General features: G+C 37.9%; 1 protein-coding gene across 3 annotated transcripts; it reads right to left on the bottom strand.

Moving 5' to 3' along the window:
• Positions 1 to 405: 405 nt before the first annotated feature.
• On the bottom strand, positions 406 to 18,215 carry LOC108347507 (serine/threonine-protein kinase ATG1c). Of its 3 annotated transcripts, none has more exons than XM_017586788.2 (13): positions 17,779 to 18,215; positions 10,837 to 10,954; positions 10,707 to 10,765; positions 10,475 to 10,539; positions 5,070 to 5,163; positions 4,907 to 4,987; positions 4,605 to 4,713; positions 3,722 to 3,803; positions 3,268 to 3,647; positions 2,806 to 3,161; positions 1,435 to 1,726; positions 1,048 to 1,118; positions 406 to 822 (listed from the first exon to the last, which is right to left on the bottom strand). In XM_017586788.2, exons 1-13 carry the CDS (start codon positions 18,019 to 18,021, stop codon positions 571 to 573), a joined length of 2,202 nt encoding a protein of 733 aa, XP_017442277.1. In that variant the 5' UTR covers positions 18,022 to 18,215; the 3' UTR covers positions 406 to 570. The 3 variants fall into 3 exon arrangements, with proteins under 3 accessions (XP_017442277.1, XP_017442278.1, XP_052724297.1); XM_017586789.2 differs by having other exon boundaries at positions 3,268 to 3,641; positions 17,779 to 18,212; XM_052868337.1 differs by lacking the exons at positions 10,707 to 10,765; positions 10,837 to 10,954; positions 17,779 to 18,215 and having other exon boundaries at positions 10,390 to 10,503.
• Positions 18,216 to 20,019: the final 1,804 nt, after the last annotated feature.

Genomic DNA, 20,019 nt, shown 5'->3' with positions numbered 1-20,019 from the left:
GTCCATTTGTCTACAACATCAAGTAGGTAAAGTTTTTTGTATCTTTGTTAGATTTTGATTGTATAAAAAAACGTATATGTTAGTTCTTTGAAAGAAAAAAAATACTTAAACGAGTTTTAACACTCACTTTCTTTAGAGATATACGAACTTAAGTTTTTTTACCTTTCTTGTTTTGAATCATGTGTTCTAATTTTTCTTTCTTAAAGTCACAATTATCAAGAATTATGATAGTTATATTTTTAGCTTTTGCATTTTATGTGTAATAAAACCAAATCCTGGTCATCAGTCAAATATTTTATTGTAGTATCGTTGTTGTTATATGCAATTACCATTTTCATAAGAGAAAATCAAATTTCAAACCTAAAGCTCATAAAAGAATTCACGGGACGAATGACACAGCATACATAATCAAATGCACATTTGATCATCATTCTAACCACCGAAATGTTGAATTTTACAATCTACTTTGTGCTGCTTTACTCCCATCAGCATCACCAATTTCACCCCCCTCAAAAGAATAACTGTACAAATAAATAATTTGTTGTGTGAATGGGAGATAAATAACAATTACTAAAATTTTTCCTTAAGGATACCTTGACTGTCATCACATTTCAGTAGTGCCATTCGCTGGGACCTTGAATAACCTTGTCTGTTATTAAGAATATCAATGTAATTTCGAAGTCTGTAACGATCTGAGTTTGTCAGCGAAAACGGAGGATTAAGAATCAGGGATGGTCCTTCCACTAGAAGAAAAACTAACAGACGGACAGCTTTTGAATACAATGCAGCTGCACTCTCCATGTCACCCATGAGTTCTTCTACCTGCCAACCAAATATCAGAACACAACCTCAGCTTGGATCACCAATTAAATCTTCAAGTTTGCTTAATTTTAGCATATCATTAAAAATGTCTAAGATAACCTTAATTTTGTATAATCAATGATGGAAAATCTCTTTTTATATACAAGTTTAAAATCGTATTTTCAAGATGGACTTTGATCACCCAGGCCAAAATAGATGAAATAAAAAGCATGATGAAATACTCACACCCCCATGCCTTCCAAAAGCAAGGGCAGATTGAAATATTGTCTCCATTGCATCTGGCATCTCAGTGCTTCCTGTAATCAGGACAGAAACAGTTTCCATTATTATAAATTTCATAAACTATGTAATAAAACTACAAGAATCTGTCTCGCTCTCTTTCACACACCGAGAAAGGTGACACTTGCGTTATAACTATTACTTTACATTTCATGCATGTCACAAAAAGTGCATATAAAATTTATTGTTCATCTCATAAAACCAAGTTTAAACATAAGAAAACTCTTTTACATGTTCAGGTGCAGAAGTAGCTTAATTTTATTTTTTTAAAAAAAGAAGGAAGAGAAGTTAACTAGACATTTGGCTCAAAATTTAAAATAAATGATGCCATACCAGGCTCAATGGTCTTGGCAAGCTCTTCAGCATGCTCAAATTCCCTCAAAAATTCACTTTCAATTTTAGATAAAATATCCTTTGGCCATAGGGTGTTTCCATCAAGGCATTCTTCTGAATCAGGACTGCCATGCTTCCTGCTGGCACTCTTTCTATATCTTGAAGTTTCTTGATTTGGACTTCCTTCCATGGCTGAGGCAGCTTGTGTATGGCATATGTGCAGTGCTTGCTTCCAGATTGCAAGAATTACAAGCTGAATAGAAAACGCTTCCAGATGCTTTCCTGCCTCCATCTTTACCATTTTTAAGAGTGAGACATAGAGCAGTCCAAAAGGCAAGTATCATTAATATTACCACAGTAACACAAATGAAAACTTAACATTTAGACAAGCATAGCCACTTTACAAAATGTCAAAGGCAGCAACACAAGACATCAAGGGTTGTGTAAAAGGGAAATAAGTTTCAATCATTTCTATTTCCCACCAAAAGGAAAGATCCTCGTAATGCGTACAGAATGACCAACTAAATTGCTATACAAGTGTGACATGCCCATGTATCTACACTTTTGCTACTAAATGAAAAAAAGGTTACCCCACTAAAAACAACAGTTACCGCAGTAGTTATTATAAAAAAAAAATTACAAAAATGTTTAGAATAAGCATAAAATTGTAGAAAGAAATGTGTACACCAAAAAGATTGGTGTCTCCTTTATAGGATAGTACAGATAATACAACTGATAACAATAACGGCATGTTTCTAGTGCAATGAGCAAGCGGAGGGTGACCAAAGTGTTGTATTAGGTATTATCTCACATAATCCGCTTTTCACAAAGTAATTAAATAGGCCATAACATGCCGATTCACCCAAGAATATATAAAAGCCAAATAGAAAGATCTAGCTAACCTATTGTCTAAATAGAACTAAGGTATCCATAATATGAAATTTTATCACTCACAATACTAGATAACCTAAATGTCCAGATTAGTTTGAAAGATCATTTAGAAAACTCCACTAGAGATGAGTGAAAAACTAGGTCATGATTTTCAAGTACATGCACATTCCTCAACTAAAGTTTGGAATAAACAATCCATGTCATCCCTGAACTATAAGTATTTGAAATCATATTTTGCTCCCAACTACAAAAAATCCTTCAATTTAATCCCTAAACTTCAACAAAATAGAATAGAGGTAATAGAAGCAACATATTCAATAAATCAGATATTACTTAAACAATTTTATTATTTTACGGGACCACTTGGTACGAGAGAGAGTGTAATAGTTTGAGGACAATATTAATGGTTTACAAGAAAACTTAGAGCCAGGCTACATCATATAAGATCACAGTTGTGAGCAAACTTTCAGCAACATTTACCTTTTCATTAACTAACTCGGTTATGGCAGATGCACACTGTTGCAATGATTTTACCCGGGTCATGCAGTGAGCTGATGGCTGTTCATCACCTATATCCATCGATCCAAGCGAAGTCCCAGGGGCAGAGTCCTGACTTCCTGAACTTCCAACTTGGTACATGCTATTTGTATGTGCACCAACTATTGGCATTGGAGCACTTGGTCTGGTGATTGTACTAGAAGACTCTTGAGGTAAACTACCAGACCTATATGGGGTATGGCTGGGCCTGGAAGCACCCACCGAAGAAGATGAAACATCTATAGGGGGCCCTGGCACCAGAACATATTCTTGATCAATATTCTCCAGGGAATCCGTAACTGTCACATATTACACAAGTATGAGAAGCATTATACATAATTTAGAAGAAAAAATAAATAAATCCAGCCATGAAAACAGAAATGGAAAAAAAATAGCTTGTATTACCTTTTGGATAAGGATTTGCGAACATCTGTTCTGGAGATTCTAGAGGATCAGTGAGATTTCTTGAAATGTTACGGTTGTCCAATCTCCTATTAGTGTTTTGAGATCTTTGTGTCATGGTACGAAATCCAGAATTAGAATTGAAGTTATTAGAGATAGGAGATGTTGATTCTGCTTTATCTAATTTAGAATTTAGATCAAATCCATAGGTGGACTTTATTGAGGACTTTTTTCTTGAAAAGGATGGACTCCCCTCGGGGCCACCAGAGTCGTCATCTAGGATGAAAGGCAAACAATCTTCTTGATAATTTTCCTCAGTTCTTCTCAAAGGGTCAGACACTGTAGAAAAAAACCCACCAACCAGCCTTGAAGAACTTCTACTCCTGCACACTACAAATTATTTATATTTGCAACTGAAAAACCATAATAACCATAAATTATAAGAGAGTGTTTTTACCTCAATGGCTCATCATCCTGTTCTCTTTGCTTCTGAGAAAGAAATGGGTGGTTAAAAAATTCTTCGAAAGTTAGACGTTCCACTGAAGTTAAAAAAACAGACACAGAAGAGAGAACAATATATTAGAATAATATATGGAATGACTGAAAATGATGACAAAAAACTTATAATTTTATATCATCCCTTTTTCCTTGTTTCTCCCACGAAAAAACTACTGAAAATGTAGAGTAATTTCCCTCAATTTATATTTTATATTAATATTAAAAACTAGGGATTATTACAAATCAGTTCACCAAATCAAGCTCCAACTATTATCAATCCCTAAATTAATTACCCCTTAGATGGAGGGCATCTCTTTCTTAATTCACAAGACTCTCTTCCAGAGTTACCTTGCCTATACTCCAAACAATGTGTAATAACTTATCATGTATTAGGTTTTTATGTATCTAAATCTTGCCCTGAAAATAAAAATATGTATTCACCTATTAAGTGGTCCGATCTACATTAGCAAAAATAACAAAAATAAAAAATACCCCTTTATTCTAGTTGATATGGTATTGGTTAGCAGGAGAATAAGTTATCTAAAAAAGCCTGAAACAGCAAGGACAAACAGATTTTTCAGCTGAATTCTATGAAGGAGCTGTCATGCTGATGCTAATCAAAGCAATATAATTTTACATAGCCAGGTTTGAAACACACATGCGTTCATCTTGTTTACTGCAGCTAGTTTCCCAGGAAAAAGTCGATAAGTGACACCAAGGACATCTCATGCCATATTAGAAAAGTAACAATACTATAAACAATGATTAAATAAACTGGACCATAAACTCATCCTTAATTTAGGCCTCAGATTTTAAAATCTCCAATAGAATCAAAAGCATACCTGGATTCCGACGTAACAATTTCTGACACAAATCTTTGCATTCAAAACTCAGACTTGGGCAATCAGATGGAAACTGCAATTCTGTCGATTTCAATATATTCTGTAGTAACTGCAGAGTTCATGATTGTAAGTTACATTAAGTTAACTAAGACAGAAAAATGTACCAATTTGGAGAACAACACTACTAATATAGCACCAAACTATATACATTATTGGTTAGAAAGAACAACTTTGTTTGCATTTGTTTGCATTGAGAGAATATTCAAAAGACTACAAAAAAGGGCACTATATCAATTTAATACCTGTATTTGATTGTTTCCAGTAAAAGGTGTTCTTCCTGTAACCAGCTGAAATAAGATTGCACCAACACTCCAGAGATCTGCCTGCATGTTTAATTAGATTTAAATGGGAAGGAAACCAATCATGAATGCTTAGGTTTACCAAAGATATTACAATTGAAATCACCTTAGCGTCATACTTCTGTAGTTGCATGATTTCTGGAGCCATATAGAGTGGTGAACCACACAAGGTTTCAGCAAGGCCCCTAGGTTGCAGAGACCTGCCCAAGAAGAAAATTGTGGTTTAATGAGAGTATAGAGAAGACCATTTTCAGGAAGATATAGATATAGAGGAATAAGAATGAATTTGAAAGTGTGTTTTCCCCTCTAAGGATTTCATATTTATAATAATTTTAGATACATCAGATACAATACATGAGACCAAAGAGTAAGAGAATTTGAAAAGATACATCTATGAACTAGGTCCAGCACAAAGCACATAGCAACTTATAATAAATCCTATTAAAGACTATTTATTCTAACACTAACATTAATTTTTTATTTGGCCATAGGAACATCTACTGGTCTAGAATCAGTCATGCATGTTTCTTTCAAGATATCTAAAACATATTCCCAATGAGAAACCACAATGCCTTTCTTTAATTGAACCACTTCAACGCCTAGAAAGTATTTAAGACTGCTAGGCAAGGAAATAATGAGAGGGGGGAATGTGTATTATAGAAGGAAATTTAGAAATAACAGGGAGTTATGCAGCTAATTGTTTTGGGGGAGAGACTATGATATAAATAAATAGTTTCGATTTGGTAGGTGTTAGGGGTCTTCTTTTTGTACTGAGTCTTTGACTATTGTTAGAGAGAATACCCTATGTCAAAGGAAGCTATTTCCTTCGTAAATGTTGGCTTTTTTCAACTAATAGTCAATAATCCAGTTTGCGTTTACCTATGCTTCTTCTCTATCTTGTTTTCTCGTTTCTGTTTCAAGGTGCATAAAAAAGACTTCCAAGGTTTTTGGTTTGGAAGTGATTACGTAAGTGTTCCCTTTAGATATAAGATTCTAGTGGCATCATTTCCTGTAATAACTATGTCATCAATATATAATATTAGGTAAACACATTTTCCAAGATAAAAAATTGAATGATTTGCCTCACTGTATTTTATTCCAGAAGTTTGAACAAAAAGACTGAGTTTTCCAAACCAAGCACGAGAAGATTACTTGAAACCATAGAGAAACAGTATAACTTACAAACCAAGTCAAACTCCCCTTGGGTAACAAAACCAGGAGATTTTTCCATGTAAATCTCCTTTTCTAGATCACTTTGAAGAAAGCATTCTTTATATCTAATTGATGGAAAGGTCAATGACATATAGCTATCATGGCAAAGTAGAGATGTACAATAGTCATTTTGGCTACATGAGAAAACATATCAACATAATCAAGGTTGCATATCTAAGTATATCCTTTGACAACCAATTTAGCTTTAGACAATTAACTTCACCATTTAGCCCAACTTTAATGGCATAAGCCGACCAACAACAAACAAACTTCTATCTAGGAGGAAGAGGAACTAAGTTTCATGTACTATTATGTTCAAGAACCTACATTTCATCAATCACGGTCTGGAATCACCTAGGATCAAGGGTGTCTTTCATACTTTTAGGAATGGTAATGAAAGATACAAAAGAAAATTACAAATAAGATAAGGATTGTGTGTAGAGCGAATATCTTTTCAAATAACAACAGGCCAACTGAAATCATCACTATTCGGAGACAATATAAAATGACAATGGTAAAGGACTTGATGAAGAAGACTCACCATGTGGTACTGGATAGGTAATTGGACTCAGTCGTTGGGAGGTGATAAGAGTAGGAGAAGATGGTCGAGCTAAATTGGACTAATAAGAAGAATTTGAATTACTTAAGATTAAAATAGAGAGAAACTTTTTGCACCCAACATATGATGAGGATGTCTTAGCTTCTTGTGCCAGATTTTTGTCACATTTTCCTTGAGTGAGAATACAGTTTGCTCCTCCTCCAATGGTTTTAGAGCAAAGCTTTTCCCTTTCATTTTCACCTTGAACATATCTAGACCAGCTGCATCTTTAATCAAGCAATTTTTGTCTTCAAAAATAACTCTAAATCCTCTTTCAATCAGTTGACCTACACTTAACAAATTTTGGTCAATTTCAGGAACGAAAAGAACGTCTGGAATAAATTTTGTGCCTGCACAACTTGTAATTGCAACTGCTTTCCTTTGACTGAAATATAATCACCATTGCCTATTCTGACTTTGGTGACATCAGTTGGCCTCATATCTCTAAAGAGTGCCTTGTTAAAGGTCATGTGGTTAGTACAACTTATCAATTAGCCAAGATTCACTTGAAGCATTGGTTGAAAAACAGGTTGCAACAAAAAGTTGATCTTCCTCCTCTTCATTTGCAATTTGAGCATCTTCTTCCTGCTGCTGATTTTGGTTCTTGCATATGACAGCGTGATGCCTAAGTTGATTGCACTTGTTGCATTTAGCGTCAGGCCTTCTCCAACACTTGAATGGAGGATGACCCATCTTGTTGCAATGTTTGCAAGGAGGATACTTTCCCTTGGAGTTTCCTGCTTTGCTTTCATTTCTGACAATACCTTCTCTATTTGGTTGTTGGTTCATTTTTTTGTTTTTCCAACTGTCTTCATGTTTAGCAGGCAAGGCTTCCTCAAGAAAGCCTTCTTCTCTCATAGCCCTTCATTGTTCTTGTGCCTGCAAGGAATTCAGCAACTCTGCCAAGGTGATCTTGGAAAAATCCTTAGTATTTTCTAAGGTGGTTATGGTAGCTTCAAATCTTTCAGGTACGGTAACTAGAATTTTTTCAACAATATGAGAGTCCTTAAATTCAGAACCAAGCAATCTTACTCTGTTTGCTATGTTCAAAAGTTTTTCAAAGTACTCCTTGATAGTTTTTCATTCCTTCATCTTCTGCAATTCAAAGTCTCTAATGAGATTCAACACCTTCATGCCTTTAATTCGATCATCTCCATCATATTCTTCTTTGAGATAATCCCATATGGCTTTGGCTGACTTTGAGACAAGATTCAAGTGAAAATGGTTGGTGAAACTGCAATAAAGAGGCACCCCTTTGCCTTAGCTTTTTTGGTTTTTCCGTCCTTGTGATTCTTGATTTGAGCCATCGTTGGATTCCTAGGTAGCACAGGAATTTCATAATCCTCTTCAACTGCCTCCCATAGATCCAGAGCTTCCAAGTAGGCTTCCATTCGTACAGCCCAAATTTGATAATTTTCACCATCAAAGATTGATGGTGCTATTGTTGAAAATTTTGAATCTCCTTCCATGCTTCAGATTTTTCTCTCACAGGTCCCTCAAGAAAAAGGCTCTTGATATCAATTGTCGGTTTTTTAGACTAAAAAACATAGCACGCTTGAAGCTAAATGCTTCTGTATTATTGATAGTGAAATAATGAGAAACGTTACAATATTTAAAACCTGAAAAAGTAACTACCCACTAACATTTTTATCCTAATTTTAATCCACTACTTCAACCCAAAATTAAAAATTAACTAAATCCTAAAAAATAAGGAACAAACTTTGACTCAATTAAAATTAAAAATAAAATATTCCTAAAGCATTTTCGTAACACAAACCACTTTCTCTAGGGCCATCATGAAGCGATTCTAGACCTTATATTAAGGGTCAAGTAGTATAGGATATCTTTTTAGGCCTTGTATTAGAAACCAAGTAGTATAGGGATTTTGAAACAAGTTTGCTCAAGTTGTAGAGCAATAATTATGCTCAAAATAAAGGTACATGATCGCTCAGTGAGTCCACCATTCATTGGGCGAGCTCCACTAGTTGTTGGGCGAGCTCCACTGCTAGCTGGGCAAGTTCCATTGCTTGCAGGGCGAGTTTCAAGAGTGTTGCTCGCTGGAGAAAGTTCCTCTCTTTGGACGAGTGTCAGAAGTCATTTTTAAGGTTTCTTGTCTACTTTGGAGACATCTTTCTCTATAAAAAGAGGTATCTCCCCCCTTGTAACTTGACTTGGAGAATTCATAATGTTATGCTGTCAAATATTTGAGCAACAATATCTTGTCCCAAGTTAAGGCTAGAGCATCCATGAGGTCCCTCTAGCCACTCTTCTCTAGAGTTGGCCTAACCTCTCTAAAAGCACCATCAACCACCTCCAATCCACCATAAACACTCACCAAAACCGTGAGGTTCACCACCATATCCATAGTTTCATCTTCTTTCTTTGGCCCAACCTAGCTTGAGGAGGACGCTATCACCTAGTGGTCATCAAAGAAAAAGGTGGGTGGCGAATGGCAAATGGTAGCAGATGACGAATGATGACGGCAAAATAATAGTGGTGGACAACCGGAAAAGTAGGAGAGTGGGATCAACCCACTTTACATCAACTTAAGACTGAAGACAAGGTAAAAAAGAACTTAAGAGATTGATTATCTCTCCGTTGATCTTTGTTATTTATAGAAGAAAATTACATCAAGAACACCAACAAGTACAAGAAATTAATGCTAATAAGTAAATAACTCATAGCACTTTTCCAAGCTATTAGATTAATGGGCTCAGGCCTTATAAATACATAACCCAGTGTGCTCAATATATATTAGGGATTTAGCCTATGCCTCACTCTCTTTTATTGTAACATGATATCTAGAGCTAGGTCATTGTTGATCGATGCTAAATTTGTTTCCAAAAATTGATCCTTTTAATTTCAGACTTTACTCTTAGGTTTGTTTCCAATGCTGATTGGGCAAGCCCTCCTTTTTATTGTAGATCAATTTTCATATATTGTGTTTCTACTAGTAATAATTTGATCTCTTGGAAGAGCAAGAAACAAAAATGTTATAGTAAGATCTAGTACAAAAGTAGAATATAGAGTTATAGACTTGGCTACTTGTGAGCTTATTTGGCTTAACCGGTTATTTAAAGAATTGCAATTTGGAGATGTCACTCAAATAACACTTATATGTGACAATCAAGTTGCTATTCACTTTAGCTCAAATCCCATTTTTCATGAAAAGATCAAACATATTAAGATTGATTATCAATCATTTTATTCGAAAAAATATTTGAAGATATATCAAGACTAAGTTTGATAATTCTAATGATCAACTAGTAGATATTTTTACTAAATCATTACAAGGTTCTAGAATTGATTATATTTGTAACAAGTTTGGTACATATGATTTATATGCACTAGCTTGAGGAGGAGTGTGAGATGTAAATGGCTTAGACTTGTCTCTTAGTATTTTCTTATTTATAAATGCATAACCCTGTGCTCAATACATATTAAGGATTCAGCCTATGTCTCTCTCTCTCTTATTATAAGACAAACAACTACCTTGTACCTATATTTAATACCTAGTCTAACATTTTTAAACCCACACTTGTTTGTATTATTATGATCAACACATTTAAAAACACATTTTCACTAATTATCTCAAATAAAATATTGAGCCACATACACAAAGATTAACGCTGGGCTTTCATGATGTCTTCATTTTTTTGGGTTCTTCAAGATAGATGAATGAAGTAGAATAATTAGGCTACCTTGCAAATCCAAAGTCAGCAATCTTCAGTACTGCCTTCTCATCATTCTGGGAGAGAAGAAGGTTCTGTTTCAAGGATGATAATGATTAGCATATTTAGCTAAAATAACAAAGCAACCTTCATACAAAGATTAAATTTAATATAGAAGGGGGTCAACTAGGATTCTGAACTAACGAGCTATAAAACCATAAATACACATTTATGTTTAATGAAATAGAATCAAAATAAAAACCTGTGGTTTCAGGTCTCGATGAATAAGGTTATTATCTCGAAGAACTAGTAGACCAGCAGCTGAAACACAGGGTAGTCATTTACTACTAGAACATTTAAGGAGAACATAACTGTATACAGTTGAAACATACCCAGCTGCAGCATGAAATGCTTTGCAGTTGCCTCTGGTACCCTTCCATGGCGTTGAATGTACAAGGATAGATCTCCCCCTTTACAGTATTCTAACACAAGATGTATCTTCCCAGGAACCTACATAAAGTGAATGAAACTTCTAATGAGAAACTTTCTTTATGCACCAAAAAATGCATATTTCATTTGACATCACACTTACCACAAATAGTAATAGACGGATCTATTCATAGAATGTTACTTTCTACAATACTTATTCAAACCTCAGAATTTTGGTTTTGAATAAAATAAGCCAAAACTAATGCTTAGAAACAATTCACACCCTACAGACAACATTTTTCATTTGCCATTAGCACAAAATAAATCCAGGCTAGATTTTAAACAACCATAGTCGTTTTACAATCAAATGTCATTCATCAATAATTGCCCCTCCTTTGTTTTCCATAATATTAAACTTTTGTTTTGGACCAAACTTAACTCAATAAAACTGATAGGACACTAAGAGTCTATAAGAGAGAACTTAGACGGTTGGGGAGTTAGTTAACTAATGTGAGTAAGGGGTGATGCATTGGTTCGAATGCATATAAGGGTTGTATATTTCGGTAAGGGGGTAGCTAACATTTTGAGTGTTGTATAGACAGGACAATTCATATCCTGTGGAGGAGGGATTAAGCCCCCTTTTGTAGGTTGTACAGTTGAGAACATTACAGAGGAAATATACCATTCTTTTCATCTTTTCTGGTGTTGTGAGTGTGTTTTACTTTGCACCTAGATAGTTCTTGGTCTTTCTTGACCCAAGAACTTATCAATTGGTCTGACCTGCCAGATCCAATTGGGCGTGAGGATCATAATGGAGGGGCGCATGAACGTGGTTGAGGGGCAGTTGGAACATCTAGAGATTGGCATGGACGGGTTGCAGGCGGAGACGGTGGCTATACGTCAAGACTCGGTGGCGATGCGCAAGGACTTGTAGGAATTGATGAGGATTTTGGGAGCACGGACCAGGCAGACGGAGGGAAATTCAGGCGGGATTCAAGGGTCCGTTAATGGTAATCGGGAGGACTGCCGAACAGACATGGACGGAGAAAAAGACGGGGAACGGCCAGAGGGACCACCCAGTTGGCGGAGAAGGGTGGAATTACCCATTTTCGAAGGTCATGACCCGTTAAACTGGATAAACAGGGCAGAGAAGTTTTTTGAGATTCAGAAGGTGACAGAATCGGAAAAGGTCGAATTGGCGTATATTAGCATGGAGGGAAGCGCCGGTTATTGGTTCAAATTCTGGAAAGAAAAGGCGAGAAACCGATCTTGGGAGGGTTTGAAGGAAGCCATGGTCATCAGATTCGGGGGTCGGAATCGAGCCGGAATTTTTGAGAGGATGGTCGCGATAAAGCAAACGGGCACGGTGGAAGAGTACGTGCACGATTTCGAAGCTTTGGTGGGACAGACCAAGGCGTTCTCTGACGAGCAATTGTTGGGATACTTCTTGGCGGGGTTGGAGGAGGAGATACGGTGCCACTTAAGACCCCACGACCCACAAGATTTGATGGTAGCGATGAGGATTGCGCGCAATGTGGAAGACGTGCAGCGGAGGTCGAAAACGAGTGGATGGACGACAACCAAGAACACCCAACCTTGGGGCCGTTCCATGGGAGGAGGAGGCATAGTGGCGAAAACTGAGCCGATTAGAAGCAACCCAGCAAGAATGGGCATGACAGAGAGTGTGGGATCTGTGAGGAAGGAAGCAAACCCGACGAACGGAATGGCTAGGGGAGTGAGTACAGTGGGTAGCGGAATCAAGGGACGGGGTCCGAGGAGTTTTCCATATTCAGAATACATCAAGAGGAGAGAGGAAGGTAGATGTTTCCACTGTGGAGGTCCCTACAGCCCAGGTCATTGCTGTCCGGAGAGAAGTATGAGGGTGACTATCCTGGCTGAGGGTGAGGAGGAAGACGAAGGGGAAGACGAGGAAGAAGAGGAGGAAAAACCCATGGAGCTTTCATATTTCTCTGCAGGGGGTCTCACCCAACCTAAGACGATGAAGTTGCAGGGATAGGTGAATGGGAGGAAGGTGCTGGTGCTAATTGATAGTGGGGTCAGCCACAACTTTATAGCCAGAAGGATGGTGGAGGAATTGAATTTGCCTGTGGAAGGAACACCACCCTACAAGGTATGCTTGGGAGATGGTCGAAGGAAGGAGACTCAAGGCTACTGTGAAGGGGTGACGGTGGAAATGGGGGAGGTAGAAGTGAAGGAGAGATTATATTTGTTTGATTTAGGGGGAGTGGACATCATCTTAGGAGTGGCGTGGTTAGCTACCTTGGGAGAGGTAACCATTAATTGGGGGACGCTAACAATGGGGTTCAAAAGAGAGGGGAAGAAGGTGTCCATACAGAGTGATCCCACCTTGACCAAAGAATTAGTGTCACCCAGGTTAAGGAGGTGGAGGCTGTGACACTAGTTTGGGATTTGGGATAGACAGAATGGGACCGAGACTCCCAGGTAGGGAAACAGTTGACGCAGGAGCAGAACCGAAAGCTGGAAGCGGTGTTGGAAGAGTATGAGGAGATTTTCAAAGAAACCCTGGGCTTACCTCCAGTCAGGCAATGGGATCATAGGATACCCATCAAAGAAGGGGTCGATCCAATGAATGTACGACCGTATCGATACCCCTACACAATGAAGTCTGAAGTGGAGAGACAAGTAGCAGAGATGTTAGAATCCGGGATCATACGACCTAGCCACAGTCCTTATTCTAGCCCAGTAATCCTAGTAAAAAAAAAGGATGGGAGTTGGAGACTTTGCATAGATTACCGAGTATTGAATAAGGCGACAATACCAGATAAGTTCCCTATACCCGTGATAGAGGAGCTTTTGGATGAACTCAAGGGAGCAAACTTTTTTTCTAAAGTGGACTTGAAAGCAGGGTACCACCAAATAAGGATGGGAGAAGAGGATATTCCGAAGACTGCGTTTCGCACACACCAAGGCCACTACGAGTTTTTAGTCATGCTGTTTGGCCTCACTAACGCACCAGCAACGTTTCAGTGTGTGATGAATAACCTGCTGCAGAAGTATCTGAGGAGGAGTGTCCTAGTGTTTTTCGATGATATATTGATTTATAGTAGCACCTGGGCAGATCACATAAAGCATATCCAGGAGGTATTGGGAACTTTGCTGGAACAGAAGTGGTATGCCAACAAGAAGAAGTGCGATTTTGGAAGGAGACAAATACATTACCTGGGGCATTTGATAACAGACGAAGGGGTGGAGATGGACAAGGCTAAGGTGGCAGCGGTCATGGATTGGCCAGAACCCAGAACCATTAAAGCCCTTTGAGGATTTCTGGGCTTAACAGGGTATTACAGGAGGTTTGTAAAGGGGTATGGGCAGATAGCTAAGCCTTTGACAGATCTTTTGAAGAAGGGACAGTTTTGTTGGACGCCACAGGGCAGTGAGGCAATGCGGAAACTGAAGGAGGCTATCACAACGGCCCCAGTTCTTGCATTACCTGATTTCTCACAGCAGTTCCATGTTGAATGTGATGCATCAGGCAAAGGAGTGGGAGCAGTGCTATCTCAAAACAAGAAACCGGTGGCTTTCTTCAGTAAAGCACTTTCGACAGCGTCCTTGAGCAAGTCAATATATGAAAAAGAGTTGATGGCCCTGGTCCTAGCTATTCAGCACTGGCGATCGTATTTGCTGGGACAACAATTTATAGTGCACACTAATCAGCGGAGTTTGAAATACCTGCTGGAGCAGCGGATTACGACACAAAACCAGCAGAACTGGATAGCAAAACTGCTTGGGTATAATTTTGAGATCCAGTACAGAACAGGAGCATCTAACAGAGGGGCGGATGCGTTGTCACGAAAAGGAGAGATGGAGGCAGAGGGGGAAATGGAGCTGAAGGGAATTTCCAGGCCTTACTGGTAGGATTTTCAGGACATTTTACGGGAGGTAGAGGAGGATCCAGTGCTACAGAAAATAGTGGAAGGATTGCAAGTTGATGCTGATTCACATCCTTCTTATACCTTGGAGAATGATAGGCTGCACTACAAAGGGCGACTGGTGATATCTGCGACGTCTGAGTGGATTCCGAAACTGTTGCAGGAATTCCATGCCACACCTAGAGGAGGTCATTCGGGTATTTACAAGACTTATAGGAAGATTGCCCAATCCCTTTATTGGATAGGGATGAAGAAGAGGGTCATAGAATTTGTAGCAAGATGTCTCATCTGCCAACAGCATAAGTATTTGGCAGCTTCACCCCAGGGGTTGCTTCAACCCCAGGGGTTGCTTCAACCCCTGCCGATCCCGAATGCAATCTGGGAGGAAGTCAGTATGGATTTTATAGTAAGGTTGCCAAAGTCCCAAGGATTTGATGCTATTCTGGTGGTAGTGGATAGGCTCAGCAAGTATGCCCATTTCATAGCAATGAAGCACCCCTATACAGCTAAGACAGTGGCAGAAATGTTTGTTAAAGAAGTAGTCAAGCTACATGGAGTACCTCTGTCCATTGTCAGTGATAGAGATCCGTTATTCTTAAGCATATTTTGGAAGGAGATGTTCAAACTCCAGAACACCCAGCTCAACATGAGCACAGCTTACCATCCGGAAACGGATGGGCAAACCGAGGTTCTAAACAGAGTTTTAGAATCCTATCTGCGTTGTTTCTGTTCGAAACAGCCGAAGAAATGGTGTTGTTCTACCTTGGGCAGAGTACTGGTACAATACCAGCTACCAAGGTTCCGCGAAATGCACCCCTTTTGAAGCTGTGTATGGTCGACCACAACCATCCCTGTCGAGATACATCCCAGGGGAGACCGCAGTAGAGGCGGTGGCGCAAGAACTAATGACTCGAGATGAGGCTTTAGTTCAACTCAAATTTCATCTACAGAAAGCTCAAGACCAGATGGTTAAACACGCCAACAAAAGACGGAGACCAGTGAAGATACAAGTAGGCGACTGGGTCTATCTAAAGATCCGACCTCATAAGCAGTCGTCCATGTCCACGGGAATACATCCGAAGCTATCAGCTAGATTTTATGGGCCATTCGAGGTGTTGAAACAAGTGGGTTCTGTGGCATTTCAGTTGAAGCTACCGGCGACAGCAAGGGTACACCCGATTTTTCATGTGTCCCAATTGAAGTTGGCGGTGGGGACCCACCAAATTGAAAAAGAACTACCGGCAGAGCTACAAGGAGAGGGACCTAGTTTCTGGCCGAAGCGGGTGTTGGACAGGAGGAGCCAACAGAGGGAGGACAGCAGCATACCTCAGGTGTTGATAGAGTGGCAGGAAGGAGGGCGAGATGGGGCTACGTGGGAAGACATCTTAGACGGTTGGGGAGTTAGTTAACTACTGTGAGTAAGGGGTGATGCATTGGTTCGAATGCATAGGGTAGTAGTTAGTCGGTTGGGGGAGATTAGAGCAACCTATATAAGGGTTGTATATTTCGGTAAGGGGGTAGCTAACATTTTGAGTGTTGTATAGACAGGACAATTCATATCCTGTGGAGGAGGGATTAAGCCCCCTTTTGGAGGTTGTACAGTTGAGAACATTACAGAGGAAATATACCATTCTTTTCATCTTTTCTGGTGTTGTGAGTGTGTTTTACTTTTGCACCAGGATAGTTCTTGGTCTTTCTTGACCCAAGAACCTATCACAATAAAACTGACTTATAAAGTGAGAGTTGCCTCCCATTTATATATTAAACCACCACCCTTGATGTGCAATTAAGGCAACCACAATGAGACCATAACTAAGGTGGGTTTGGAGTGAGTGTAGCTAAGGAGGTGTTTCAGTGGTCCTCATGCCTAGGCCTTCCGGTCAGGAGCATGGCATTTGCAAGTGGGCCCAACAAAGGATCTAGGATAGATGTTCTAACACAATCTTAAACTCTAGTTTTTTACCTAACTTTGGTCATATCTCTAGTGAATCTACCACCAATCTTTGAGGCTGCAATCCACAGAACCGCCAAAGAGACCGTGATTAAGGCAATCAAGGCCGTTTCCCAACACATAAAAAGCTACTGTTTCCCTACATCAAACCGAGCTTCATGATCACAACTTCCCCCAATTCAATTAAACAGCAATATACTGCACCTTGTTAACTTAATAGAGAGCGCATGCATACTGCTTCTTCTCAAAAATAGAGAAAAGCAGTGAACCTGGGCAAACAGTAGGATGCAGTTACACCCCAAAGCAAAAAGGTTCCCTCCTATAAATAATAGCATACTAGCATACACAACCATATAGTTTTATGCAGAAACCCCCAAAATGGTAAAATCTGTTTCCTCTTCAAATCCCACGGTACATCCCCAAATAGCAGCAACCATGGTTATCATGACCCCGGACACTTTTTCGAAGGTTTTGTTTATTCAGTAGTCAAACCGCATATTGCCAACATTCTTTCTCACCACTAAAAATTACTAAATATTTCCATCCCCAGCTAAAAGAAAAATCACAAATATCAAAATTACAAAAGTCATCACTCAGCACACATTTCCAAGCTCTCCTAAAACATCATCATCACCACTTCACTGTGAAGCAAATATACACCCTAAAACCCAAAAGCAATTTACTTAAAGCAAAAAAAGTTATAGAAACACTCCTAAACAGATTATCCCAAAAATAAGAGAATCCTCACACTCATAACATTTTCCGAAATTCCAGATCACATAATAGCTTCAACAATCCCCACCAACCCAAAGACTTTGACTCAACTGGCAATACACCCAGGCTTCTGAGGGATTCAAGTCCAACATATTACATCTGTGGAAAGGAGTGCTAAGTTTTCAATTTAACTAAGTCCCACACCAAGAATTAATTGCTCAAAAACCTCAAACTTGTCAGGGTCCCACCAAACAGTGAAAGGCGTTAATCAAGGTGGTTGCAACAAAAACATTCCACGGCAAAAACAAAAGAAAAATTCGGCACCGAACCTGAATGATATCGTGCAAACAGATTATGTTAGGGTGTGTAATCCGCTTCAAGATGAAAATTTCGGACATGAGGCTCTCCTGCAACTTCTTATTGAGGCGAAGCGTGGCGATCTCCTTTATTGCCACCTCGGTTCCGTGCACCTTGTGCCTTCCGTGCCACACCACCGAGAACGACCCCGCGCCGATTTGCCTCCCCACCACGTACTCTCCGACCAACCTGCTCCGGCCCACTGCCTGTGCCATCGCCGCCGTTGAACCCGAAACCCTAGACTCCGAAAACCCGATTACCGAAAACGGATCCTCCTAACCACTTTATCGGGTTTTGGTTTTTTGCAGAACACGGCCACGGATTGGGTCAGAAAAGTTTCAAAGTTTTTTTTGTTTTTTACACAAATGCGGGGTTGCTTTTGAACACACTTTACTTTGAGTTGAGAAGATTTATTAGTCTTATTGTTATCGAAAAGACGACAATCATATAACTATTATTGTTATCATCCACCAAATTCTTATTAAGTTTTTAATTTATTAAACTTAATTCCATATATTTTACAATAATAACTTTTACTTTATTATGCATTGTCATCATACATTATCCTTAAAACAAAACAGAGATATAAAAGAGAAAAAGTAATATATAATAGCAATTAAAAAATTTAAAAATAATATAATAAATTTAAATGTTATGGTTTTTCACAAAATCGTTTACTAATATATAAAAAATTGTTTACGAAAATCAAAATTAGTGCATATTAAAACTGTTCTGTCGTAGTTAAAAAATAAATAGGGATAAAAATATTAAACACCAAAATATTATATTAATTTCATATATTTTTATATTATTGTTTTTACTTTTGAAGCTTTCATTGATTTTTTAATGTGTTTGGATATATTTAACTTTTTTTTTCTTAATGTTCACCCTCAAGTACTATGCAGAAGTTAGAAATTCCTATTTTGAAAACAAACTGATGGGTTGGTTGGACCTAAACCTGATTAAATAATTAGTTCAAAAAATTTCGAGAAAATCGACTCTATGAAGTCAAAAAATCATTCAACTTTACTAAAAAAAACTAGTCTAAACATCTACCAAATTTAGTCAATTCTCTTCTTGATTCAAGATAAAATAGATATTCCAACACTCAAATTACATTTTAAAGCAAAATCAAAATCATATTATTTACCTCTATAAACAACAAACATAGTAAGTCCTACATAAAAAAAAGTTGCAACTATCTCTTCTGGGTTTTTTATATTTCTAATATGAATTTATTATAAAATTACGAGTAGGTTTCAAATTTCAAATATATTATAAGTGATAAGCTATATCGTGTATTCATAATACTTTTCCATGTTGAAGTTATGTAAAAATATGACGACTTTCAATTAAAAATTGTAAAATTAGATATACCACTAGCATGACTTCCTTGAAAATACATAATGAAAAAGTTGTGTTTTGGAGTATGATGTATCAAACAAGTTTTTAAACTTTCCCAATGATTGAAAAGGTTTAGAATGTTACTTCATCAAAGGCAAGTAAAGTGATATTTCAAAAGTTTACATAATATCAACAAGTTATTTAAGTTTTGTTTTGCAGGAATGGTCATAAAAAAAAAAACCAAGAGTGTCATTAAATGACAAGGAAACCACAAAGAATACACTTGTAACAAGAGAAAGATAAGATAATCATTTAATTGAACAAAGAAACAAAAACGAACTTGTACGTTGTTATCTTTATCCACCACGACTCAATTGAGTTAACTAGGGCAAAATGTTGAGCTTCTCCTACTCCTAGTTCATGGTCTAGTTTTTTTATATTATTTGAGATTTAAATCCTTTAAAAGAAATACTTATTGCTTTTGAACTTCCCCTACACTTTTTTCTCCTCCTACCACGATACCACAATCTCCCACCGTTTTGGGTGTTTTTCATCTACCACAACCAAAGCCAGCTCAAATAACATATTCTCTTTCAAACTACACCCACATTATTAAGACAATATCGTCTAAAGAAAATAAATTGTCTAACATCTTGAGTTTTGAAGTTTAACAAACAAAATTTAACGAAATATGGTTTAGAGAAGTATAACGTCCAGATAAAGTGCATTCTTATAAATGCTTATAACAAAAACCATGATGTGTCAAGTATAAAAGATCAAATAACATTTGATAAAAACGTGTCTAATGAAAGAAGTTGTAAATGTTATATATCTTATCAACTATCACTACTTCAAAAGGCTCAAACTTG

The sequence above is a fragment of the Vigna angularis genome, chromosome 9, assembly GCF_016808095.1.
Source record: "Vigna angularis cultivar LongXiaoDou No.4 chromosome 9, ASM1680809v1, whole genome shotgun sequence".
Classification (NCBI taxonomy): Eukaryota; Viridiplantae; Streptophyta; class Magnoliopsida; order Fabales; family Fabaceae; genus Vigna; species Vigna angularis.
This window is presented reverse-complemented; position numbering and strand designations above follow the sequence as displayed.

Coding starts and splice junctions, on each gene's coding strand:
- LOC108347507 (XM_017586788.2), bottom strand. CDS start 18,021: ATGGCACAGGCAGTGGGCCGGAGCAGGTTGGTCGGAGAGTACGTGGTG. Junction 1,727..2,805: donor CCGAGTTAGTTAATGAAAAG/GTAAATGTTGCT, acceptor AAAATGGTAAAG/ATGGAGGCAGGAAAGCATCT. Junction 823..1,047: donor CTTTTGGAAGGCATGGGGGT/GTGAGTATTTCA, acceptor TTTGGTTGGCAG/GTAGAAGAACTCATGGGTGA.